This window comes from Protomyctophum bolini, assembly GCF_963924005.1.
Source record: "Protomyctophum bolini genome assembly, chromosome: 8".
In the NCBI taxonomy this organism is placed as follows: domain Eukaryota; kingdom Metazoa; phylum Chordata; class Actinopteri; order Myctophiformes; family Myctophidae; genus Protomyctophum; species Protomyctophum bolini.
The window spans coordinates 3,639,940-3,666,769 of NC_137869.1; the positions used below are offsets into that span (position 1 = coordinate 3,639,940).

The following is a 26,830-nucleotide window of genomic DNA, read 5'->3' on the forward strand; positions in this document are numbered from 1 at the left end:
AAAAGGGCCGCTTCCTGACGTAACCGCCGTGAGTGACGTGCAAGGACGGCCAATCACCGTCGGGCATTCGACGCACGTACGGCGTGCCGACAGGGGCGGGGGCCAACGGGAGCCGGGCAGCCAATGAACGCTGCCTGTCGCACGCCGCTCCCTGGCTGTGACCAATGGCGGCGAAGCAGCATTCATTCACTCTAATGAGCTCTAGTGTCTAGTTGCGTGTTGTGAACATTTTAATGTGTGTGTGTGTGTGTGGTGAGCTGTCTAGTGTCTACTGTACTGTAAGTGTGTGCGTGCGTGCGTGCGAATGCGTGTCACACCGTAACGACAAGAAGACTTTTGATTCTTTATAATTCACGGTAAGTTGTTTTGTCGTTGATGTAAAGCTGTGTGTGTTTCGCCGGGTTCGTGTGTGTGTGTGTGTGTGTGTGTGTGTGTGTGTGTGTGTGTGTGTGTTTTCACACACAGTACTGTACTTTTCAATGTCAGAATACAATACATACGATACGGGAGTCTAAATCTTTCGGCTAGCTATAGTATACTTGCCGCGCGCGCACACACACACACACACACACACACACACACACACACTAAGCTCCTGCTGGGTGTTTTGCTTTTTGGTTAATGACCGAGCAGGTCCGTCAGTGAAGAAAACACCTCTAAATTCTAAACCGTTGAATATAACGGTATACACGAGTTAAGTCACTTCCCTTTAATTAAGGCACGCTGAGACAGTCCTTCTCAGATGTTACATGAGGAAGCCGCAGCGTGCTGTATTAATGCTCTGAGTCCTGGCTGCACGTTGCCCTGCACGGCTGAGCTTAGCCTTATAGGCTTTATAAATGCTTTGAAATGCAAGCTAAACTAAAATCCATGTTTGTTGATTGAAGTATGTGTTAACAGTTTGCAGAATGTCAGTAGATATTTCAAGCACAAACTCAATATACAAAGACTGTTAACTGTGAGTGGACGACCCAATGAAGCATTTATTGATTGGTTGATTGAAATATTTATTAACAGTTTTGCAGACTTACAGTACATTTCAAACACAATACAAAGACTGTTAACTGTGAGTGGACGACGACCTAATGAAGCATTACACTTGTTTACAAGAGGGTCCACCTTGTTCAATTCATCACTATAATAAAATTGAATTGAATTGAATTGAATCATAACATTTAGAGACATACGAATATATACACTTCCATATAGACAAAAACAGGAAATCATCATAAAGGAGGTAAAAAGGGTGAAAAAACCCCCCCATATACAGTGAGGGGGAAAAGGGGTGGGTGGGGGATTCAGATGTCCACTTTAATACTATAGGTCTAGACACATCGACCTCTTAATTTAACATATCCATATCCTCTGCAATAGAGACAGGGTCTCAGAATACAGTTACCTTGGCAACTGGCGTGATGAGAAACTCTTTTTATGTAATGTCACATTGATAATAAGAATACTGGACTACTCGCCCCGGTGCTTGCCACTTTTTCCTTCCGGAATTGTCCCCAGTGAGGGGGATAACTTTGTAATATGCTATTGGCTGTTTGTATTCTTTTTGGAAAAATATAAAAAGATACTGCTGTGGAAAAGCTATATTATTTGACTTATATTGAACCTATAAACAATTTAGTATTATTTAGTATATGTAAGGTTTTGCCCCCTCAAATGGTACCTCGTCAGATAATCCCCACATCATATCCTACAACAACTTCTGTGAACAGACTTCACTGTAGTAGCTTTTCATAAATTATATTTGTACTTAGGCTGTTCTGCTGTCATGAAAGTTTATAGTTAGAGAAATTCAAAGTCCAGCCGTCTGCTGTCCAGCCTCTCCCACCCCTCACTGGGGAAAATTCTGGGAGGAAAACAGAAACGGGGCGAGTAGTCTTGTTACCGATAATAAACCTTGTCTCCAAAACGGAGATCTTTTTTTGTCTATATAATTAAATCATGATTTCCTGCATCCAGTAGATTTTTACACTGGTTTAATGTTTGTCTTTAGTTCAATGTTTGTTTTGTAAATGCCATTATTGACAATGAAGGGAAAAATCTACGTCAAATAATGTAACTCATTACGTCATGTTGTTTAATGGCGTTTAATGTTTGTGTTGTCACTGTTTATTTTTACATCACCATTACATCACCTAATCAACATGAGTTAGACTTAATATATTAGCGCCCCTCACTTCACACATAGGTGTGGTTTTATGTTATTTTTTTATTGAAGCCACTTTTCTCTCAGTTTTAGGTTATGGAGACATTATTGCGAACGCAGTGATTGCGAATGCAGTGAGCACTTACTATGAGACCTAGCAGATCATGTCTGTGCGTGCGTGTGTCCCCCCTTTGTGCCCATATATGGAGCTACGTCCAAATATGGAGTGTGTTGCATCAACAAATCACTCAGCTCCATATATGGGCACAAAGGGCACAGACACACGAACGCATGAGTCATGGTGACATCAGTGTGATGGCTGCTTTGGGGACTCCTTATATGGTTATCAGTGTGATGGCGTGGTAATTTATTCTAATTGTTATTGCAATCTGCGTTCGCTTCCCGCGTTCGCGCGTCTTACTGGTCTTTACAAGGGAAAGCAGATCTACAAGCTCATAGCGCGGCGCTATGAACTTGTATAAGTAGGGTCTGCTATTTTAGAAAAATCGTGAAAATGTGGTGCAAATCTTTGAATGTCCATTTCAGAGTGAACATTTTTAACTAAAATATTTGTAGATGGGGGTCCGTGGCCCAATAGAGATAATTCTGGGCGTCCTTGACATGAAAAACGTTGCCCGGCCGTGGGTGGCCCCTGGTCCCTTTTGATGTCCCATGTGTGCCCGTGGTCCATGCAGATGCAGTTCATGCTGCTGTTCAGCCGCCAAGGCAAGCTGCGTCTCCAGAAGTGGTACGTCCCGCTGTCGGACAAGGAGAAGAAGAAGATCACCAGGGAGCTGGTGCAGACCATCCTCGCCCGGAAGCCCAAGATGTGCAGCTTCCTGGAGTGGAGGGACGCCAAGGTGGTCTACAAGAGGTCAGTGTTGTTTTCACCTTCCTGTAGTGGAGGTGAAGGTGGTCTACAAGAGGTCAGTGTTGTTTTCACCTTCCTGTAGTGGAGGTGAAGGTGGTCTACAAGAGGTCAGTGTTGTTTTCACCTTCCTGTAGTGGAGGTGAAGGTGGTCTACAAGAGGTCAGTGTTGTTTTCACCTTCCTGTAGTGGAGGTGAAGGTGGTCTACAAGAGGTCAGTGTTGTTTTCACCTTCCTGTAGTGGAGGTGAAGGTGGTCTACAAGAGGTCAGTGTTGTTTTCACCTTCCTGTAGTGGAGGTGAAGGTGGTCTACAAGAGGTCAGTGTTGTTTTCACCTTCCTGGAGTGGAGGGACGCCAAGGTGGTCTACAAGAGGTCAGTGTTGTTTTCACCTTCCTGGAGCGGAGGGACGCCAAGGTGGTCTACAAGAGGTCAGTGTTGTTTTCACCTTCCTGTAGTGGAGGTGAAGGTGGTCTACAAGAGGTTAGTGTTGTTTTCACCTTCCTGTAGTGGAGGGACGCCAAGGTGGTCTACAAGAGGTCAGTGTTGTTTTCACCTTCCTGTAGTGGAGGTGAAGGTGGTCTACAAGAGGTCAGTGTTGTTTTCACCTTCCTGTAGTGGAGGTGAAGGTGGTCTACAAGAGGTCAGTGTTGTTTTCACCTTCCTGTAGTGGAGGTGAAGGTGGTCTACAAGAGGTCAGTGTTGTTTTCACCTTCCTGGAGTGGAGGGACGCCAAGGTGGTCTACAAGAGGTCAGTGTTGTTTTCACCTTCCTGGAGCGGAGGGACGCCAAGGTGGTCTACAAGAGGTCAGTGTTGTTTTCACCTTCCTGTAGTGGAGGTGAAGGTGGTCTACAAGAGGTTAGTGTTGTTTTCACCTTCCTGTAGTGGAGGGACGCCAAGGTGGTCTACAAGAGGTCAGTGTTGTTTTCACCTTCCTGGAGCGGAGGGACGCCAAGGTGGTCTACAAGAGGTCAGTGTTGTTTTCACCTTCCTGTAGTGGAGGTGAAGGTGGTCTACAAGAGGTCAGTGTTGTTTTCACCTTCCTGGAGTGGAGGGACGCCAAGGTGGTCTACAAGAGGTCAGTGTTGTTTTCACCTTCCTGGAGTGGAGGGACGCCAAGGTGGTCTACAAGAGGTCAGTGTTGTTTTCAGCTTCCTGGAGTGGAGGTGAAGGTGGTCTACAAGAGGTCAGTGTTGTTTTCAGCTTCCTGGAGCGGAGGGACGCCAAAGGTGGTCTACAAGAGGTCAGTGTTGTTTTCAGCTTCCTGGAGTGGAGGGACGCCAAGGTGGTCTACAAGAGGTCAGTGTTGTTTTCACCTTCCTGTAGCGGAGGGACGCGGCGGTGGTCTACAAGAGGTCAGTGTTGTTTTCAGCTTCCTGGAGTGGAGGTGAAGGTGGTCTACAAGAGGTCAGTGTTGTTTTCACCTTCCTGTAGTGGAGGGACGCCAAGGTGGTCTACAAGAGGTCAGTGTTGTTTTCAGCTTCCTGTAGTGGAGGTGAAGGTGGTCTACAAGAGGTCAGTGTTGTTTTCACCTTCCTGTAGTGGAGGTGAAGGTGGTCTACAAGAGGTCAGTGTTGTTTTCACCTTCCTGTAGTGGAGGTGAAGGTGGTCTACAAGAGGTCAGTGTTGTTTTCACCTTCCTGGAGTGGAGGGACGCCAAGGTGGTCTACAAGAGGTCAGTGTTGTTTTCACCTTCCTGGAGTGGAGGGACGCCAAGGTGGTCTACAAGAGGTCAGTGTTGTTTTCACCTTCCTGTAGCGGAGGTGAAGGTGGTCTACAAGAGGTCAGTGTTGTTTTCAGCTTCCTGTAGTGGAGGTGAAGGTGGTCTACAAGAGGTCAGTGTTGTTTTCACCTTCCTGGAGCGGAGGGACGCCAAGGTGGTCTACAAGAGGTCAGTGTTGTTTTCACCTTCCTGGAGCGGAGGGACGCCAAGGTGGTCTACAAGAGGTCAGTGTTGTTTTCACCTTCCTGGAGTGGAGGTGAAGGTGGTCTACAAGAGGTCAGTGTTGTTTTCACCTTCCTGTAGTGGAGGTGAAGGTGGTCTACAAGAGGTCAGTGTTGTTTTCAGCTTCCTGTAGTGGAGGTGAAGGTGGTCTACAAGAGGTCAGTGTTGTTTTCACCTTCCTGGAGCGGAGGGACGCCAAGGTGGTCTACAAGAGGTCAGTGTTGTTTTCACCTTCCTGGAGCGGAGGGACGCCAAGGTGGTCTACAAGAGGTCAGTGTTGTTTTCACCTTCCTGTAGTGGAGGTGAAGGTGGTCTACAAGAGGTCAGTGTTGTTTTCACCTTCCTGGAGCGGAGGGAGGCCAAGGTGGTCTACAAGAGGTCAGTGTTGTTTTCAGCTTCCTGTAGTGGAGGGACGCCAAGGTGGTCTACAAGAGGTCAGTGTTGTTTTCACCTTCCTGGAGCGGAGGGACGCCAAGGTAGTCTACAAGAGGTCAGTGTTGTTTTCACCTTCCTGTTGTGGAGGGACGCCAAGGTGGTCTACAAGAGGTCAGTGTTGTTTTCACCTTCCTGTTGTGGAGGGACGCCAAGGTGGTCTACAAGAGGTCAGTGTTGTTTTCAGCTTCCTGTAGTGGAGGTGAAGGTGGTCTACAAGAGGTCAGTGTTGTTTTCACCTTCCTGGAGTGGAGGTGAAGGTGGTCTACAAGAGGTCAGTGTTGTTTTCACCTTCCTGGAGTGGAGGTGAAGGTGGTCTACAAGAGGTCAGTGTTGTTTTCACCTTCCTGTAGTGGAGGGACGCCAAGGGTGGTCAGTGTTGGAGCAGTGTTGTTTTCCTACGACTAAAAACTATGGCGAAAAAGGTTCGTCGACTACCTTTTCTTCACTGACGAAAACTAAATGGAAACTAAATGAAAACTAAGCTACGATGACTAAAACTAAGACGAATTATGCTGACAATTTCGTCAACAAATAAAAACTATATAGACTAAAATGTTAGGAAGGGACTAGTGGACAAGAGATCCAGTATAAGTCATTTTACACTTGGTTGCATGCCAGACTGTATGACAGGAAGCATTTATATTCTACTCATGGCAGCTCTTCCCTCGCTCCAGACTGTATGACAGGAAGCATTTATATTCTACTCATAACAGCTCTTCGTTGCTCCAGACTGTATGACAGGAAGCATTTATATTCTACTCATGAAGGCTCTTCGTTGCTCCAGACTGTATGACAGGAAGCATTTATATTCTACTCATGAAGGCTCTTCCGTTGCTCCAGACTGTATGACAGGAAGCATTTATATTCTACTCATAACAGCTCTTCCGTTGCTCCAGACTGTATGACGGAAGCATTTATATTCTACTCATGACAGCTCTTCGTTGCTCCAGACTGTATGACGGCAGCATTTATATTCTACTCATGACAGCTCTTCCCTCGCTCCAGACTGTATGACAGGAAGCATTTATATTCTACTCATAACGGCTCTCCCCTTGCTCCAGACTGTATGACAGGAAGCATTTATTTTATATTCTACTCATGACAGCTCTTCCCTCGCTCCAGACTGTATGACAGGAAGCATTTATATTCTACTCATGGCAGCTCTTCCGTTGCTCCAGACTGTATGACGGAAGCATTCGGAAATTGTGACTACCGATGATACTAATGTGCTTCCATGATTGAAGTTTTTGTAGTTCCAATAACTCCCGTGTGATTGAGGTTAATTAATCTTCGGGGCATAATCTGCTGAAGCATGTGAGCAAAGCTTTGTTTGTGATTAGCATCCATTGAACAAGAGCTCATATCAGAGATGGTTCACTTCACTCACTGAGGTTTCTGCCAAATAAAAACTATGTTAGGAAGGGACTATATAAGTGGACAAGAGATCCAGTAGAAGTCATTTTACACTTGGTTGCATGCTGAAAATAGCAGATCTACAAGCCACAATCTACAAGAGATATCAATATCATGGAGGTTTAACCCATTTTGGTGTTAGCATTTTGTTATGCTTTAGCTATTGAAAAATAGCAGATCTACAAGCTCATAGCGCGCCACCGAGTGGTGCGCTATGAGCTTGTAGATCTGCTATTTTCAGCATGTCATTACGGCGACATCAAGGCCCGTCCAAATTACATTTTAGTCCGTGACTAAATCACCTGTAGATTTAGTCGACCGAAATCTTATGATATTTAGTCGACTAAAACGACTAGACTTAACACTAAAACATTCCAGGTGAATCTAAATTTGCTGCCAAAAAACAACACTGCTGTCCGGTCCATTTAACCCATTCTGACCTGAGATCAGATTCTAAAAATGTCTTTTACATCCCGACAGTTTTCTGAAAAAGCCATGTTTCTATGTCAGTCGTTCTAGCAGACCTATAAAGAGCTTGTAGATCTGCTATTTTTCAATTCAGTATTTTAGCTGTGACGTGAGCGCCCCCTCCTGAGATACTTCCGGGTCCTACTTTTGTGTCCCCATAGAGTTATACTGTGTCACTCTGTCGGACTAAATCTGAGACGAAAACAACCACGAAAGTCTCATTTTACCGCTTTCCTTTCCTCGCAACAACAAAGCTGCTGCTCTCCCAAATCTGGCTGTGACAGGCCGTCTGCCCCACACGGAATACTATCGCCATTTTATTTTATTGTGTCAACTAAATCCTCATTAATGCAAACTAGATTCAACATACTAAAGCCTGCCCTGCACGCATTCTAAATATGCCCCCGAAATATTTTACCGAGCAAATGGCCACCTTCAATAATAATGATAACTAGAACTGCACTCTGCCGAGTGCATACTTGCTTGTTGCACACTAGTAGGCCATAAATGGCCAACTAGTGCGCAAGCAGAGCAAGTACTTTCGACTGCTGTAAACTGTGGAATCTCAGTATCTCTGTGAAGGAACGTTTGAAATGTATAATCATTAGGTGTAACTATTTGCTACCTATCTACTTTATGCATGTAAACACCTAGTATTATTAAGTATGGTTCAAGTTTCTATCTATATAAGAAATACACTTTTATCAATTTGATGACCGGATTACATAAATGACCATATTTCTTACGTCATCATTGAGAGCTAGTCATACATATACACACCATGTACTCTGGTCCCAGCAAATCAGGCACAATTTGCTATTTTATTTTACTGATTATGTATATAGTATACGTATGACTAGCTCTAAATGATGACGTAAGACATATGGTCATGTATGTAATCTGGTCCCAGCAAACCAGGCACAAATCTGCTGTTTTATTTGCATACGCATCAAGTGGCGGGTTGGCTGGCACGGTGCACACAGACCGGGCGAAATTATTACTTGTGCGCTCTGCTTGCGCAAGTAATAATAGTTTTATTGTGACCCCTTAATTTCACCATAATTTGATAACCATGTTAGTTTTCTTGGACGTTTCTAGGGCCATATATCTACTGTGTTTCTGACACAGGGAAGGCTATAGATTGTCAGTCGGTTAATAAGGCATTAGTTAGGGGTGCAAATGCAATAGATTTTTTTTAAATCTTGACCTGGTTGGATGAATCTGTCGCCCACCACACCAGCCCTGCCCTCGTGCAACGCTTGTTGGATGAATCTGTCGTCCACCACACCAGCCCTGCCCTCGTGCAACGCTTGTTGGATGAATCTGTAGTCCACCACACCAGCCCTGCCCTCGTGCAACGCTTGTTGGATGAATCTGTCGTCCACCACACCAGCCCTGCCCTCGTGCAACGCTTGTTGGATGAATCTGTCGCCCACCACACCAGCCCTGCCCTCGTGCAACGCTTGTTGGATGAATCTGTCGCCCACCACACCAGCCCTGCCCTCGTGCAACGCTTGTTGGATGAATCTGTCGCCCACCACACCAGCCCTGCCCTCGTGCAACGCTTGTTGGATGAATCTGTCGTCCACCACACCAGCCCTGCCCTCGTGCAACGCTTGTTGGATGAATCTGTAGTCCACCACACCAGCCCTGCCCTCGTGCGCTGCGTGCTTGCGTTTCTGAAAGAGTCGAGTGACTCCTGTGATTAGCCGGTCGTCACATGCTGAAGGAAAAGCCTGAGGGATTACTATGGATGAAGGGTCAGGGGTTCGAGTGAGGCTGGACACCCATGGAGCAGTGAGTCTGCTTCTGGTTCGGTTCTGGACACCCATAATCATATACATGTATATGTTCTGACGGTGTGTTCTGATCGTCTGCTCTGTGTTTATATGTTCTGACGGTGTGGATGTTGTCGTCTGCTCTGTGTTTATATGTTCTGACGGTGTGGATGTTTTCGTCTGCTCTGTGTTTATATGTTCTGACGGTGTGTTCTGATGGTCTGCTCTGTGTTTATATGTTCTGATGGTGTGTTCTGATGGTCTGCTCTGTGTTTATATGTTCTGATGGTGTGTTCTGATGGTCTGCTCTGTGTTTATATGTTCTGATGGTGTGTTCTGATGGTCTGCTCTGTGTTTATATGTTCTGACAGTGTGTTCTGATCGTCTGCTCTGTGTTTATATGTTCTGATGGTGTGTTCTGATGGTCTGCTCTGTGTTTATATGTTCTGATGGTGTGTTCTGATGGTCTGCTCTGTGTTTATATGTTCTGATGGTGTGTTCTGATCGTCTGCTCTGTGTTTATATGTTCTGACGGTGTGGATGTGGTCGTCTGCTCTGTGTTTATATGTTCTGATGGTGTGTTCTGGTCGTCTGCTCTGTGTTTATATGTTCTGACGGTGTGGATGTTGTCGTCTGCTCTGTGTTTATATGTTCTGACAGTGTGTTCTGATCGTCTGCTCTGTGTTTATATGTTCTGATGGTGTGGATGTTGTCGTCTGCTCTGTGTTTATATGTTCTGATGGTGTGGATGTGGTCGTCTGCTCTGTGTTTATATGTTCTGACGGTGTGGATGTGGTCGTCTGCTCTGTGTTTATATGTTCTGACGGTGTGTTCTGGTCGTCTGCTCTGTGTTTATATGTTCTGATGGTGTGTTCTGACCGTCTGCTCTGTGTTCACAGATATGTTCTGACGGTGTGGATGTGGTCGTCTGCTCTGTGTTTATATGTTCTGACGGTGTGTTCTGATCGTCTGCTCTGTGTTTATATGTTCTGACGGTGTGTTCTGACCGTCTGCTCTGTGTTTATATGTTCTGACGGTGTGGATGTTGTCGTCTGCTCTGTGTTTATATGTTCTGACGGTGTGTTCTGATCGTCTGCTCTGTGTTTATATGTTCTGACGGTGTGGATGTGGTCGTCTGCTCTGTGTTTATATGTTCTGATGGTGTGTTCTGATCGTCTGCTCTGTGTTTATATGTTCTGACGGTGTGGATGTGGTCGTCTGCTCTGTGTTTATATGTTCTGACGGTGTGTTCTGGTCGTCTGCTCTGTGTTTATATGTTCTGATGGTGTGTTCTGATCGTCTGCTCTGTGTTTATATGTTCTGACAGTGTGGATGTTGTCGTCTGCTCTGTGTTTATATGTTCTGACGGTGTGTTCTGACCGTCTGCTCTGTGTTTATATGTTCTGACGGTGTGTTCTGACCGTCTGCTCTGTGTTTATATGTTCTGACGGTGTGTTCTGACCGTCTGCTCTGTGTTCACAGATATGTTCTGACGGTGTGGATGTGGTCGTCTGCTCTGTGTTTATATGTTCTGACGGTGTGTTCTGATCGTCTGCTCTGTGTTTATATGTTCTGACGGTGTGGATGTTTTCGTCTGCTCTGTGTTTCCAGATATGTTCTGACAGTGTGTTCTGATCGTCTGCTCTGTGTTTCCAGATATGTTCTGACAGTGTGTTCTGATCGTCTGCTCTGTGTTCACAGATATGTTCTGACAGTGTGTTCTGATCGTCTGCTCTGTGTTCACAGATATGTTCTGACGGTGTGTTCTGATCGTCTGCTCTGTGTTTATATGTTCTGACGGTGTGTTCTGACCGTCTGCTCTGTGTTCACAGATATGTTCTGACGGTGTGTTCTGACCGTCTGCTCTGTGTTCACAGATATGTTCTGACGGTGTGTTCTGATGGTCTGCTCTGTGTTCACAGATATGCCAGCCTGTATTTCTGCTGTGCCATTGAGGACCAGGACAATGAGCTCATAACCTTGGAGATCATCCACAGATACGTGGAGCTGCTGGACAAATACTTTGGCAGCGTATGTGTGTCTCACACCCTTTTTTACTCTTTCTTTAACCCATTTTGGACTAAGGTCGATAAAAAAAAAAAGTAATCCCCCCCCCTGAAAAACCCATGTTTCTGTGTCAGTGGTGCTCAAACTTTTTCATGTCAAGGACCCGCAGAATTATCTCTATTGGGCCACGGACCCCCCATCTCAAAAACATATGTAGTTCCAGGGACCCCCCCCAGAAGCAAATATCTTAGTTAAAAATGTCCGCTCTGAAATATATATTCAAAGATTTGCGCCACATTTTCACGACTTTTCAAAAATAGCAGACCTACAAGCTCGTAGCGCGACACTCGGTGGCGCGCTACGAGCTTGTAGATCTGCTTTTTTTTTCATTAGCTAAATGATAGCATAATGACACCAAACGGGTTAACCCATTTAGGCCTGTCACGCAAAAAAACGTATAAACTATAAATCGGGGCAATAGTTTATGAAATAACCTAAAACAATGAAATATGAACTTACATGATTCCTGCCCGACAGCTGCCATATTATCCATCCAAAAGGTTTTACCAAAACGTGCTGCTCATCCTACAGTAATAAAGTAAATAATAATAACAATAACACTTTATTTGTATAGCACCTTTCAAAGTGCTTTACAGAACAATGGAGAATAAAAAAGGAAAAGCAAGGCAACGACATTAAAAAACAAGAGCCGTAATGCAATACAGTGAGGACATGAATAACAACAAATAAAAGATCAATTAAAAGCAAGGGTGTAGATTAAAGTGGGTGTTGAGCTGTGCTTTAAAAATGTCTACAGAGGCTGCCTGTCGAAGGTACAGTGGGAGTTTGTTAAACTACAGAGGCTGCCTGTGGAAGGTACAGTGGGAGTTTGTTAAACTACAGAGGCTGCCTGTGGAAGGTACAGTGGGAGTTTGTTAAACTACAGAGGCTGCCTGTCGAAGGTACAGTGGGAGTTTGTTAAACTACAGAGGCTGCCTGTCGAAGGTACAGTGGGAGTTTGTTAAACTACAGAGGCTGCCTGTCGAAGGTACAGTGGGAGTTTGTTAAACTACAGAGGCTGCCTGTCGAAGGTACAGTGGGAGTTTGTTCCATGCCGTCGGCCCCTAGAAGCAAAAAGCTGCTTCCCCGTATTTTTTAGTTGCCATTTTTTTAGGCAAAGCGAGCAGGCCAGCAGTGGAAGACCTTAGGGGGGGCGCGGTTTGGGACATATGTCATATAAATGAACACTGATACGACCGTCCTCTCTGTCGTTTCGAACAGGTGTGTGAGCTGGACATCATCTTCAACTTTGAGAAGGCCTACTTCATCCTGGACGAGTTCCTCCTGGGCGGAGAGGCCCAGGAGACCTCCAAGAAGAACGTCCTGAAGGCCATCGAGCAGGCCGACCTGCTGCAGGAGGTGAGTACAGGACTGTCTGTCTGCTTGACCAGTGGAGACCACTGGACCACCTCAGCTAAAGGCTGACCAGTGGTGACCACTGGACCACCGCCGCTAAAGGCTGACCAGTGGAGACCACTGGACCACCTCAGCTAAAGGCTAAAGTTCTATTCGTTTAACCCATTCTGACCTGAGACCAGATTCTAACGCACAGAAGAATGGTGGTTCTTTAACGCATTTTGACCTGAGATCAGATTCTAAAGAAATGTCTTCTAAATCATGACAGTTTTCAAAAATAGCAGACCTACAAGCTCGTAGCGCGCCACTCGGTGGCGCGCTACGAGCTTGTAGATCTGCGATTTTTCAATAGCTAAAGCATAACATAATGCCATAACACCAAAAGGGGTTCCCGTCCCCAAAATGGGTTAAATTGAAAGGGCTTTATTGGCATGAGAAAACATTGACGTTTACATTGCCAAAGCAAAACGTGGAACAATACAATCAAAACTAAATGTATGTATGTACAGTTGAAAGTCAGAATCTCCAATAAATCAATGTCTACGTGTACCAAGTACTACAGTATGTACATTTTGATGCAGATAGTGCAGGAATACACACAATGATTAGACTTTAGGGTGGTTGTGTTCCTTCTCCTAGCAGCTCACACATGTCGCTGCTGCATTTTGTCATCAAATGCCACTTGCTGTTTTTTCCTTTTTTATTTATTTACAATTTAGGCATTTAGCAGACGCTCTTAATCCAGAGCGATTTACAGTAAGCAAGAACAGCACATGGTAATTCATCGAATACATAGAAACAGTTTGCTGATGTCGGTGTTGATTTGCAGCTGACATGTTCTCTCTCTCTCTCTCTCTCTCTCTCTCTCTCTCTCTCTCTCTCCCTTCTTCACGTTTCTCCTTCTTGTGATTTCTACAGAATATAGACTTTCAGATGCGACTGTTTCCAGGTACAGTGTGGTGTAGACAGAGCTGCGTTAGCGCTAACCGTAGTATAGCTATAGCTCATAGCGTAGCACTGACTGGAGGCTCTGCGCTCATACGGTACTACCTCGTCCAACGACCGCTAACCGTAGCGCTAACCGTAGTATAGCTATAGCTCATAGCGTAGCACTGACTGGAGGCTCTGCGCTCATACGGTACTACCTCGTCCCTGACCGCTAACCGTAGCGCTAACCGTAGTATAGCTATAGCTCATAGCGTAGCACTGACTGGAGGCTCTGCGCTCATACGGTACTACCTCGTCCAACGACTGCGGCGTGCGCTATAGTGAAGTCCCCGGCGATGACTTTAACCCCCTGAGAGTCCACGCATGGAACCAGACGATCAGACTAACTGATTAAAATGATTGATTAGTTTATATTAGGGGTGTAACGATTTACATTTGAACAGCGATGCGTATCACGATAGATGGTTGACGATGTTGGTTCATTATGGCGATACGATTCAATGATTTGAAATCGCTATTTAAAATACATTGACGTTATTTTTTTACTACATTTTTTTATGCCACGATTTTGTAACCCATTTTTCACCCCTGTGTCAATTATCTAATGTGATCCTGGGCTCTACACACCCTCCACCAACCTAGTCCCCATATATATGGGGGACAAGGGGAGAGCAACGGACTTGAACTCATGCTTCCTTCATGCCTGAGTGTCCAAGTTGCTCCTTTACACCTGACAGGGGGGAGTTTTCCCTGGTTGGACGTAGCGCGTGGAAGGAACACGTTATTCCAACCAGTTCCTTTCCCCTCCATCAGGCGCCCCGGCTGGCCAGGGGGAGGCAGTTTCATTGACATTATTTTAAACTAAGTAATCAATCCCCTCTTTTTCTTTTATCTTCTGAAAATTGCTAAATTACCACGCAGAGAAATGTAGTATTGACACACAATCGATTATTTGCATAGCAAAACTATTCGATAGCGATTATTTGCGTTGCGAAACGATACGATACATAATCAATGTTGCTGTTTTCATTTCGATATACTTCGATTCATGAAATTCAAATCGGGTTTTTCGATGCAGTTACTATATCGTTACACCCCTAGTTGTTGATATCGAAAAGAAATAATCAAAAATACGGTCTTCTCGCTCATTCGATTAACCCATTCTGACCTGAGATCAGATTCTAAAATTGTCTGTTTGAAAATGACAGTTTTCTGAAAAAGCTACGTTTCTATGTCGGTCGTTCTTCGATTTTTCAAAAATAGCAGACCTACAAGCTCGTAGCGCGCCACTCGGTGGCGCGCTACGAGCTTGTAGATCTGCTATTTTTCAATAGCTAAAGCATAGCATAATGCTAACACCAAAATGGTCGAGAAATCGACAGCATAATCGCCCAAGATTACCGATCCGTGCGGCCCTATAAACCCCCATAAGGGTCCACTTGGTTCCACGCGTACGCTCTCAGAGTTAAATCCAAGCACTCGGGATTTTGCAGTGTAGGTACGGTAACGGTACGGACAGAAGTACACCAGGCATATTATGTGTGTAGCCTTTAGAAGTAGACTCACCACTCCAGCTCCGGGGCGAGGGGGGGAAACTCAACAGCAACAACGATATATGCAAACGTGACACACGATGCGCCACAGATCAGTGGTTCTCTCAAACATTTTAATTTCAAAGGACCACCACAACGCTTTGAGATTGTATACGCATGGAACCAAGTGGACCCTTTGGTTCCATTTGTACACACTCTCAGGCAGGCCCGTTTTCCACTTTGAACCGGTTCAGTTCTTAATATTGAACCAGTTCAGAGTGTTAAAAAAAAAAAGAGTTGGTTCGGAACTGGAACCAGTTCTAGAACCAAGTGTTATTTTGGGACCCTCAGAGCTCCAGACCTGTAAGGGTTCATTTGGGACCCTCAGGACAGCTTGAGGGACCCCTGGACCCCACTTTGAGAACCACTGCTGAACCACAGATATTGTAGTTACTGCTGTGCACCCCCCCCAACCCCCCGCTAATAATAACAACCGTAGTCTTTAATAATGTCTCTAGTAGAAATGCCATGTGAATCATAGTATAGTTGTAATCTCAAACACTAACCAATAACTTGAGCAATCAGCATTTCTAATATGAATACGTAGTTATAACCTGACGCTGCCAGATCCAAAAAGCTTGCTACACAAATTTGTTTCACAGCTTATTTGGATCTGGGATCGCGGAAGCAAATTCGATGACGGGGCTGTTCCTTTTTTTCAAGATACATGGTAGATGATTGGATGGGAGCGTCTGTCTATCACCGTGTGGGCGTGCAAACACAACCAATCATATCGACGTGTCTGTATACCGTCACATCCGCATCCCGCCTTTAGCTCACGCTGATTGGTTCGGTACGAAGCAGATCTGACTCAGGGCTCAACTCCGTCAGAGATCCCAGATGAGTGTTGTGTTGGGGAATATGTTTCCGCAATACCGCCCTCATCTGGCAGCGTCAGGTTAACGTAGTTATGCCACAAGCAGAAATTATGCTTAGCGGTGTGTGCAACTGTACAGCAGTGTTGATTTAGTCGACTAAAAACTATGACGAAAAATGTGTTCTTCGTCGACTACCTTTTTTTCACTGACGAAAACTAAATGAAAACTAAGCTGCGATGACTGAAACTAAGACTAAATATATTGGACGATTTCGTCAACACAAAAACTAGACACGAATGTTATGAAGGGACTATAGTGGACAAGGAGATCCAGTATAAGTCATTTTACACTTGGTTGCGTGCTGAAAATAGCAGATCTACAAGCTCACAGCGCGACACGTTGTGAGCTTGTATATAGATCGGCTATTTTCAGCGAGTGTAAAATCGGTCATTACGGCGGCATTTAGGCCCGCCAAAAACACATTTTAGTCGACTAAATCAACTGTAGATTTAGTCGACTAAAATCTTATTTAGTCGACTAAAACTAGACTATAACACTAAGACATTCCTGGTGACAAATATAACTACAACTAAATGGAAACTGTTCAAGAGACTGTGACTAAAACTAAAATATAAAATATTTGCTGCATTATTATCTTCAATATCCTGTATCCATTTGGCCAGTGGGCCGTTTGTAAACATTAGTCAACTAATAATGAATGGATTAACCCATTCTGACCTGAGATCAGATTCATACGAGGTTTCCCACTGGACACACACTGGTCTGATTAACCCATTCTGACCTGGGATCAGATTCTAAAAATGTCAGTCGTTCTTCGATTTTTCAAAAAATAGCAGACCTACAAGCTCGTATCGCGCCACTCGGTGGCGCGATATGAGCTTGTAGATCTGCTGTTTTTCAATAGCTAAAGCATAACATGATGCCAACACCAAAATGGGTGCCCGGTCAGAAAGGGTTAATGCTCAGAATCAGAGAAGCCACACCTCCGTATCAACGATAAGTATTAGAAATATCGTCGCCCCCCCCAACCTTTTCTCAACTATATGTACTACCGTATATATTTGTATTTATATAATTTATTGTATGGTCTTTTGGTGTATTTTGTTAGTACCGTAACTGTCTGTTGACTGCTTATATGGACGGATTATCTCGAGTTGTGCTTGAAATGTACTGTAATTATTCTGCAAACTGTTAATTATAGCTAGCCTGCGGACCCCCATTAGAAGTTATTATGCCAAGGACCCCCCTCCATAAGAGGAGATTTGGACAGCTCTAGCAGTGATTCTGAACCCTTTTCATTTCATGGACCCCTCAGTTTGACCTGAATTATAGGCTACGGTCCCCCATTTAATGGCATTTCCATCTCTGGGACCCCAATGTAAAGTTAACGGGTCCATTTGTCCATTTGTACAGACCCATAAGGGTCCCTTTTCCCCCCCCCTAATTATCATTTAGCTGCAGGGGACCCCCTGGAGCTCTCTCAAGGACCCCTGGGGGTCCCCGTACCCCACTTTGGGAACCACTGGTATACATCCATAAATGAGCAACGACATTTAACCCATTCTGACCGGGAACCCATTTTGGTGTCAGCATCATGTTATGCTTTAGCTATTTAAAAATAGCAGATCTACAAGCTCATAGCGCGCCACCGAGTGGCGCGCTATGAGCTTGTAGGTCTGCTATTTTTGAAAAATCGAAGAACGACTGACATTTTTTTAAATCTGATCTCAGGTCAGAATGGGTTAATCAGACCAGTGTGTGTCCATTGGAAACCTCGTATGAATCTGATCTCAGGTCAGAATGGGTTAACTATCTCATTCAGACACAATAAAACCACGAACCGTGTTAGATGATAATGCCAGTGTCCTTGTCACTGACAGTTTTCAAGGCTGTCGGGAAGGTTTTTTGTTTGAATGAAAGTCTTTATCAGAAATGTGAACGTCATCACGTTGTGGTACTGACGACCTGGCTAATCTGTACACTATGACGGCGGACGAATAAGTATCGCAAAAGCTGTCTCAAGTGATTCAGAGAGAGAGAGAGAGAGAGAGAGAGGCAGACAACAGTGAGAGAGTTGAGTGGGAGTTGGCGAGACTGCATCGTTATCTGTGTATTCATTGGACCCTGACTTCTCGGTTTCTCAGAAGAAAGAAGAAAGCCAAGAGAAAAGATTAAAAATAATGATCAACAATAACATTCGCTATATGAAAAGAATAGTGAAGATAATTGGTTACTAAAATGTCAACTTAACCTCAGTGCGTGCCATGTACGTAGCAAACGGCAGTAAGATGGAAATTCTCCGTCAGACATTAAAAGGCTCAAAGGATAACACGACGTCACTCGTTTGGTGGTGGTGGTCTGTATCTGTAGATCTACAAGCTCACTAGCTGGTGGTGGTCTGTATCTGTAGATCTACAAGCTCAGTAGCTGGTGGTGGTCTGTATCTGTAGATCTACAAGCTCAGTAGCTGGTGGTGGTCTTGTTTGTACATTCCTTGGAATCTTGTGGGGATTTGGGGAGATGGGTCGTGTAAGGGGAGACAGACACTCGTCCAGCACAACAACACTGTTGTCATTGTTGTCTCCAGTGTGGAGGGAGGGGAGGGGAGAGGATGGGGAGAGGAGAGGAGAGGAGAGGAGAGGAGAGGAGAGGAGAGGAGAGGAGAGGAGAGGAGAGGAGAGGAGAGGAGAGGAGAGGAGAGTGGTTCTGGCCTGGATGCGCAGCGACCGTGTTGTTCGGTCTAATTATCATCCTGACAAAACCTCTTTCTGTTCTGGCTCATTTGCTTTCACTGCTGCAGCTGTACCACTTGCTTTAGAGAACACGGTGCCTCCGAAACAGAGGCACCGTCACAGTAAACTCTCAAAGTTTATAATATCAACGACTGGCATAAATATAGTCTTGATAGTTACAGACCTGTAAGGGTCCATTAGGAACCCTGAGGGTCCCTGCTGGACCCTATAGCCTGATTATCAGACTCTGAAGCTTCTATAATTCAAGCCCCCCCCCCCCCCAAAAAAAAAGATACTGATCTACAATCTCGCAAAAGCAATGTGTGAGTTCATTTTGAAGCCCTGAGCCTCCCAACGGTAAGACAAAGGAACCCGAAATATGTCACAGAATCTGGATCTAATGGTGCTAGGATTAGGACTGATCGGATCAGACCATGCTGTAGCACTGCAGTCCAGTCAGGTTCCCACACAGCGCTGTGAGAAACGGCCCATTGATCCAGCATCGATCCACACCTAGAGGAGTCCATTAGCTATAGTCTCACTGTACACGCCTGCAGGTACTAAAATACATTTATTTACCTTGAAACTCTTTACCTAAATGTACAGTAAGCGACTGTGTCTCAGGAGGTAGAGCATCTCGTCCAATGATCCGTTGGTCGGACTCCTCCTGTCCACATGTCGAAGTGTCCTCCTGTCCGAAGTGTCCTTGGGCAAAGACACTGAACCCTATATTGAAGTGTCCTTGGGCAAGACACTGAGCCCCACATTGCCTCCAGTGAGTCGGTCGGTGTGAGCTCGCCACCGTCGGTGTGTGAACGTGAGAAATGAGGACGCTGGCGTCGACTGTTCGCCGCTTCACCTCCCAATGTATGAATGAATGAACCATTGTATGGAAAAGGTTATAAGAATGCTAATCATTTCATACAGTATAGGCAATCTTTTGTGATTTACAATAGTTCTTACAGTACAACAGTATAGTGATTATTCTGTTGTATACTGAACGGCAATGTGGTTCATGTACATTCCATAATACACTGTATACTATCACACTTATTAATGTGTGTGTGCACATCGCTCATTTTAACACCAAGTCTCTCTAACTTAACAGGATTTCTCTTTTCTTTCTTTCAAATTAATCCCAATGAACAATAATAATGATTATTGTGTCAAATGCTTTGCACTCAGTTTGTCATTTCTAGCAGAGATTATTATTATTATTATTATTATATAGATTATAGATTATAATAATATTATTATTAGCTCAAAGCCTGGTTTAGGCCTAGCTGCACGAGGGTTTCACGCAAATACTGTAGCTGATCTGTAAGCTCACGCCGCTTCGCGAGATTGGAGATCGGCAATTTTTTGGTGAACGACACCCCTCGCACAACTATGTGTACATCAAGCCCAGCACGTTTCTGGACATCAACCCCAAACCTCCACACACCACTAATCTCTCAATGATTTATTACTAAAGAATTATAGTTTTTAAAACTAACTTTAAAACTGACTAACTTTAGTATAGTTGATATTAAATTCTTAACTGGGAATAATGTTGAATTAATATATAAGTGCTGCACGATTGTGCAAATGTTGCTCAAATGTGAATCTCGATTTTCTTCCACAAGAATTGAGATCATGATCATGATTTCTTTTTTTGTCTGTATAGTTGCTGAACATTTCTAGTTTAAACGGACAGTTTAAACGGACAACATCAAAGTGCTTTAACTTAAAGGACAACTTTAGTTTTGTTCAACCAAGGTTCATGTTTTAGGTTATGAGCTTATTGTAGATCTGCTATTTTTCAATAGCTATAAATAAAGCATAACGTAATCTTTTGAAACGCCAAAAAGGCGTTCCCGTCCAGAATGGGTTAAGGCATTAACCCATTCTGACCTGAGATCAGATTCATACGAGGTTTCCACTGGACACACACTGGTCTGATTGACCCATTCTGACCTGAGATCAGATTCTAAAAAAATGTCAGTCGTTCTTCGATTTTTCAAAAATAGCAGACCTACAAGCTCATAGCGCGCCACTCGGTGGCGCGCTATGAGCTTGTAGATCTGCTATTTTTCAATAGCTAAAGCACGACATGATGCTAACACCAAAACGGGTTCCCGGTCAGAATCGGTTAACAGTAATTACACGACGACATGCCACGGGGGATTTGGACGGAAACTATTTGAAATAAGCCTTTATTAATGAAACTCTTTTAAATAAGCCTTTATTAATGAAACTCTTTTAAATAAGCCTTTATTAATGAAACCTTTCTCAGGAGCTGGCGTGTTGTTTTTAGCCCCGAATTATAACGAACACGTCTCCTGTTTTGAATAACGGCTACGTCGGCAGGTTCTCACCGCAGCCTCAGCGTTGCGTGTTTGTTAAGGCCTATATTCATAGTCTGGGTTTTCGGTGGTGAGCTGACCACCGCGACCAGCGCAAAATAACGTTGAGCGGTGGTGAGTAAAAAAACAGAGAGAAGGGCTGGGGAGCGGTGGCGGTGGTTTGCTCTTCACCGCGGCTCAGTGACGTCATGTTGTCGTTCGGTGGTGGTCACCTCACCACCGAACATCCAGACTTATGTATGAGCCTTCAGTGACGTCATGTTGTCGTTCGGTGGTGGTCACCTCACCACCGAAAATCCAGACTTATGTATGAGCCTTCAGTGACGTCATGTTGTAGTTCGGTGGTGGTCACCTCACCACCGAAAATCCAGACTTATGTATGAGCCCTCAGTGACGTCGTGTTGTCGTTCTGTGGTGGTATTTATGTAAAGACCTTTTTTAAACCGTCGTAGGAAGCCAACTCGAGTCGTGACAAATCATGACAACAAACACAATATTTTGGACGAAACGAATAATTACAAAGAAGAAAAACCACAAACGTGTGGTATCCTGCCGTTTTTTTTTCTTCTTTCTAATTGTTTGTTCGTCCCAAAACATTGGGTTTGTTGTCATGATTTGTCACGACAAGAGTCCACGGCGTAAACGTCTTTAACCCATTCTGAACGGGAACCCACTGATTTATGCCAAAAAAAAAACCCTAAAAAATGGAGTTATGAGGTTTCCAGTCCGGACAGCAACGATAAATGATTTATATTTTTATAATATATATATTGTTTATTATAGATTATCGATTACGTCACGTTTCTGCATCGATGCAGAGTACGTGCATGGCCGTATCGTGATGCATTGTTGAATCGATTTTTATTTTTGACACCCTACAGTTCGAGCATTGTACAGTACATTGTACAGTACATTGTACAGCGCATTTCTGTCCTCCCATTTAAAGGTATATTCAGTGATTTCACTCAAAAACCCTTAGGTCTCGTTTTTGCCTTGGGACCCAAGCTTTCATCCAATCAGGATATAGAGAACCAAAAACGAAACCTAAGGTTTTTTGACCCCCAGGGGTTAACTGGGGACAGGGACAAGTGAAATCACTGAATATACCTTTAAAAAAAACAACTGACATTTGCCTCACAGGTATGCTGGTCCCGGCAAATATGGCCTCCGAATCATCCGGTCTTTTCCAGAATTAGGTGAATACTGAATAATAATAATATGATGATGATGTCTCCTCTATATAGTCTTCCCCTGGCTTCAGGCCCACTCAATAGCTGCCCTCTATATAGACTGGTTTAGTCTGAAGTCTTGTTTCCTTCAATGTGCCATATTATAATGTCTATGTCTACTCTGTGTCAACATGTTCTCACTCTCGGGTTGTGGCGTGTTTTGGGGGGGGGGGGGGGGCACGACGGCATGGGGAGTGCTCCCCATGTCGAGTCACGCTGCTTCTCGGCGTTCCCCAATGTTTCGTTTCTGAAAAACCCTGTGTTTCTCTGTCAGTGGTTCTCAACCTTTTTCAGGTCAAGGACCCCCAGAATTATATGTAATTGGCCGCCGACCCCCATCTGAAAATATGTTGTTCCAGGGACCCCCCCCCCCCCCCACCCCACCACCCCATCCCAAAAGCAAAGATTTGGAGTTAAAAACGTTCGCTCTGAAATAATATATATTTAAAAGATTTGCGCCACATTCTCAGGATTTTTCAAAGAAATAGCAGATCTACAAGCTCATAAGCACGGCACCGAGTGCCGCACTATACGAGCTTGTAGATCTGCTATTTTTCAATGGCTTGAAGGGGTTTCTCGGCCCCCAGACTGCATGGGTCAACACAACTTTTAAACCATAAACCACCATAGTGGAAAATGCGGCACTGCAAAATGGAAGATGCGAGACTGGCTCGAATGCAATTTTTAAACGCATCGCTGGTGAGACTACTGTAGGTCACGTCGGCAACACCTGGCTGACACATCATGCATGGGGAGGATCCATAGACTGTAAAAAATATGGACAAAGCGTTCCCCGGGTCTAACGTGAACGTAAAATGAAGCCTGAAATCCCTTGCACTGTAAGTCGCCATCTTTCAAGATCCGTTTGAGCCCAGTTTGGCCATTGGCTGGCCCAGACAACGAGGCGGGACTCCCCCCTTCTTCTTCGTTGGTTTTTATTTTGACTCGAGTGGGTGGGGAATCCCGTTCATAGACTGTAACGGTAGCCACGCCCCTCAGAACATGCGCGACTTTATGGTCATTTATTTTATAAATGGGGCCATCATTTTCCAAAAAGAATATTATGACATTAGAAATGAGACTTTAAACTAGTGACTGGAAGCGAAAAGTATTCATGACCATGTTTATTAAGGTAATACAGTCTAGGTGAAGTTGGGCCCAAATACATGGACTTCTATGGGGCTATGGGGTTTTTTGAGCCCAATGAGAGCGCCACAACAGGCCATTATATGAACTTTCATTTCCTTAGTGGCGTCACAAAAAATCTGTCTGACTGCCCCCCTGGGAGGATCCCAGCGTAGCGATTTTGGCCCCTAAACCCCCCCCCCCCCCCCCCCCCGATTCACGCCACGGCTGTGAGTTTGGCCCCCTGAACCCCTCCTCCGCTTGACGCCACGGCTGTGAGAATGCGTTGACTCTGTACTATAGCGTCTCTCGACCCCTTACTTGTATACTGTATATCACGATAATGTGTTCATAGTGTGCCATTCCTTTCCTGGTCTTATTAGTTACTGTACGTGTTTCTATCCAGGTGGCATTCTATCCATACTGTACGTGTGTGCATTGTTAAACTCTGTCTGTCTCTCTGTTCTATCTATAAGAGTAGATCTTTAATTCTTGAGGGTGTAAGACTTTTTTAAGTTTTAATCTGCATTACTTCATTTGCAACAATTCTACACAATTACAGTAGATGAAATTGTTATTTTGCCTGTTATCTCTCTCCTGTGTTACCAACATCAACACAGCATGGAATTGTGGACAAAATCTTATCCAACGATAATACAGTATTTTTTACGTTTTTGGGTCTGAGTCGATCGAGGCTATAATTATGTCATCAAAGTAAGGGTGGGTCCGTGGCTCAAATGCCGAATAAATAATGGCCCTTGATATGAAGAACTGCTGTAGTAACTGTACTAAAATGTTGTACAATAGATCTCACACTCACACACACACTGATGCAGTCAATTCAATTCAATTCAAAGGGCTTTATTGGCATGAGAAAACATACGTTTACAAAGAACAATACAACAATACAGCAATACAATCAAAACAGAAATGTACATTTGAAGGTCAGAATCTTCAATAGATCAAATTCTATGTACCAAGGTCACTCACGGCGGTGGCTCAGGGGTAGAGTGCCTGGATGGGAACCGCAAGGTTGCCAGTTCGAACCCGGGCTCCCCCAGAGTTACTGTCGAAGTGTCCTTGAGCAAGACACTGAACCCCTAATTGCTCCCGATGTGCTAGTTGGTGCCTTGCATGGTTTCCGCTGCCATCGGTGTATGAATGGGTGAATGTAATGCACAATCTATGTAAAGCGCCTTGGATAAAGGCGCTATATAAATGCACCATTTACCATTTTACCATTTACTCAATGCAGGTATAGTGCAGGAATATACACAATGATTAGTCTTTAGGGTGGTTGTGTTCCATTTGATATCACACTGCCTACATAAGCCATCAGTTCTCACAATTTAGCACCACTCGGGGGCTCAGCACGGACCACCAACATATCATTTGCCACGCGGTGAATAGCGGAGAAATAGACTATCTACAAGCTCACAACGTGTCACGGACGGTGCGACACATTGTGAGCCTGCCGATCCGCTATTATTATTATTTTTTTTTTGTTTTTATGCCGTTTGTGAGGATCCGTCACCTAATGATGACGCGTTGAAAGTGTGTTTCGTTGCTGTATACGTCCCACAGCGTCCTGCTCGCTCTGTGTCCTCCTGCGTGTTCCATGTGATGTACGTATACTGTATACGTCTCGCTGTGGTTTCTGTGTCGTCGTCCTCTGAAAAGAAATGCCTGTGTGATTCTCTCTACTCTCTCCTCCTCTCTCCTCATCCTACAGCCCCGCCACGAGTATTTTAACGTGCCCGTGTACTGATGGGTCGCTGCTCTCGCCTCCGTCATCGCTGCCTGTCTCCCAGTGCTGCTGTTCCTCCATCCCTGCTCCAGTGCCCACCCTGCCCTGCATGCTGTGTCTCCATCCCTGCTCCAGTGCCCACCCTGCCCTGCATGCTGTGCCTCCATCCCTGCTCCAGTGCCCACCCTGCCCTGCATGCTGTGCCTCCATCCCTGCTCCATCCAGTGCCCACCCTGCCCTGCATGATGCTGTGCCTCCATCCCTGCTCCATCCAGTGCCCACCCTGCCCTGCATGCATGCTGTGCCTCCATCCCTGCTCCAGTGCCCACCCTGCCCCTGCATGGCTGGTCGTCCTCACTCAGTGCCTGGCTGGCACACGCACACCTTTCATTCTATACCCTTCCGAAAAACTCAAACCCTGCAGCTCCCTGCATCACGTCAACCATCACTCGAAGGGGAGGGGAGGGGAGGGGAGGGGAGCGGAGGGGAGGGGAGGGGAGCGGAGGGGAGGGGAGGGGGGGTTGAGTGTGACTATAAAAGGTATGTGTGTAACATCATCATCATCATCATCATCAAACCCGGAGGTTATGCCAGAACGCCTATACTGAGTGGCAAAAACAACCCTACTTTCTGCAGGCCTGGCCTTCACAGCCCATATACATCCAAACAGGAAAAAAGCCCTATATATCTGATTGCATTAAACGACGTTAAACTCACTTTTGCCACTCTACGTGCTCACTTCATGCCTGCGAATGCATGGGGTTGGCAACCTCAGGCACGGATGGCAACATTGGGGAGGCTTGGTCACTGGCACAGGGGAGGGTTGGTCACTGGCACACACTGGCACAGGGGAGGGTTGGTCACTGGCACAGGGGAGGGTTGGTCACTGGCACAGGGGAGGGTTGGTCACTGGCACAGGGGAGGGTTGGTCACTGGCACAGGGGAGGGTTGGTCACTGGCACAGGGGAGGGTTGGTCACTGGCACAGGGGAGGGTTGGTCACTGGCACAGGGGAGGGGTGGTCACTGGCATAAGTATTCAAAAACGTTTAGTCTGTGAAATAAAGTGGCTCTTTGGCCACTCAGAATAGCCAAATGGCATTGATCACGCCTCCAGGTCTTTAGTTTACTCAAGTTATAGGGAATAAGACCTGGTACTTAAGACCCACCAAAATACAGCCCGATGTTTGAAGTTTAGACGGGTCCAACTGTTCCACCATCTCTGAATGCTATAGTGCATAGATAGACAGTCTAGAACTATACTGTACACCTCCCCAAATCCCAGCAAGGATGTTTCCCCACATTTCCCTTCACCAAAATATATATTTGGAAAGTGTTGTGTTTTTGTTCCTTCTACTGTAGCAGTGGTTCCCAAACTGTGGTGCGTGAGCGCCCCCTTGTGGTGCGCGAGCACCTTCTAGGGCAGGGTTCCCCAATTAGTTTTCCTCAAGGGCCATATTTTGACTATAGGGTACCAGGCTGGGGGCCGAGTCGGCACGCGCGAGGTCGAGGTCTTGCCCTGAAAATGTATGTTCAGGGCAAGACCCCATTTGAAAAGGACCCCCAATTTGACATGCAGAGGCTACTGACCCCCATTTAAAGCCATTCAACAGAACAAACCACACCAATGCAACTCCCTGCGACCGCCATTGGGAATTTAATGGTTGCAAGTAGTGTTGTTTTTTGGCAGCAATATTTATAGTTTTAGTCTCTTTTGAACAGTTTTCATAAAAAGTGTATATTAGTCACATTTTGGTCACCTGGCTGGAATGTGTCTAGTTTCAGTC

The 26,830-nt window shown here is 45.1% G+C and overlaps 1 protein-coding gene across 1 annotated transcript; it reads left to right on the top strand.

The window, feature by feature from the left end:
* The first annotated feature begins 218 nt into the window (after positions 1-218).
* LOC308320703 (AP-1 complex subunit sigma-2-like) lies at positions 219-25,186 on the top strand. The gene is made up of 5 exons (XM_080771349.1): positions 219-356; positions 2,854-3,032; positions 10,988-11,096; positions 12,354-12,491; positions 25,031-25,186. The coding sequence occupies exons 2-5, from the start codon at positions 2,854-2,856 to the stop codon at positions 25,064-25,066; spliced, it is 462 nt and encodes a 153-aa protein (XP_080627475.1). The 5' UTR covers positions 219-356; the 3' UTR covers positions 25,067-25,186.
* The last annotated feature ends 1,644 nt before the right edge of the window (positions 25,187-26,830 follow it).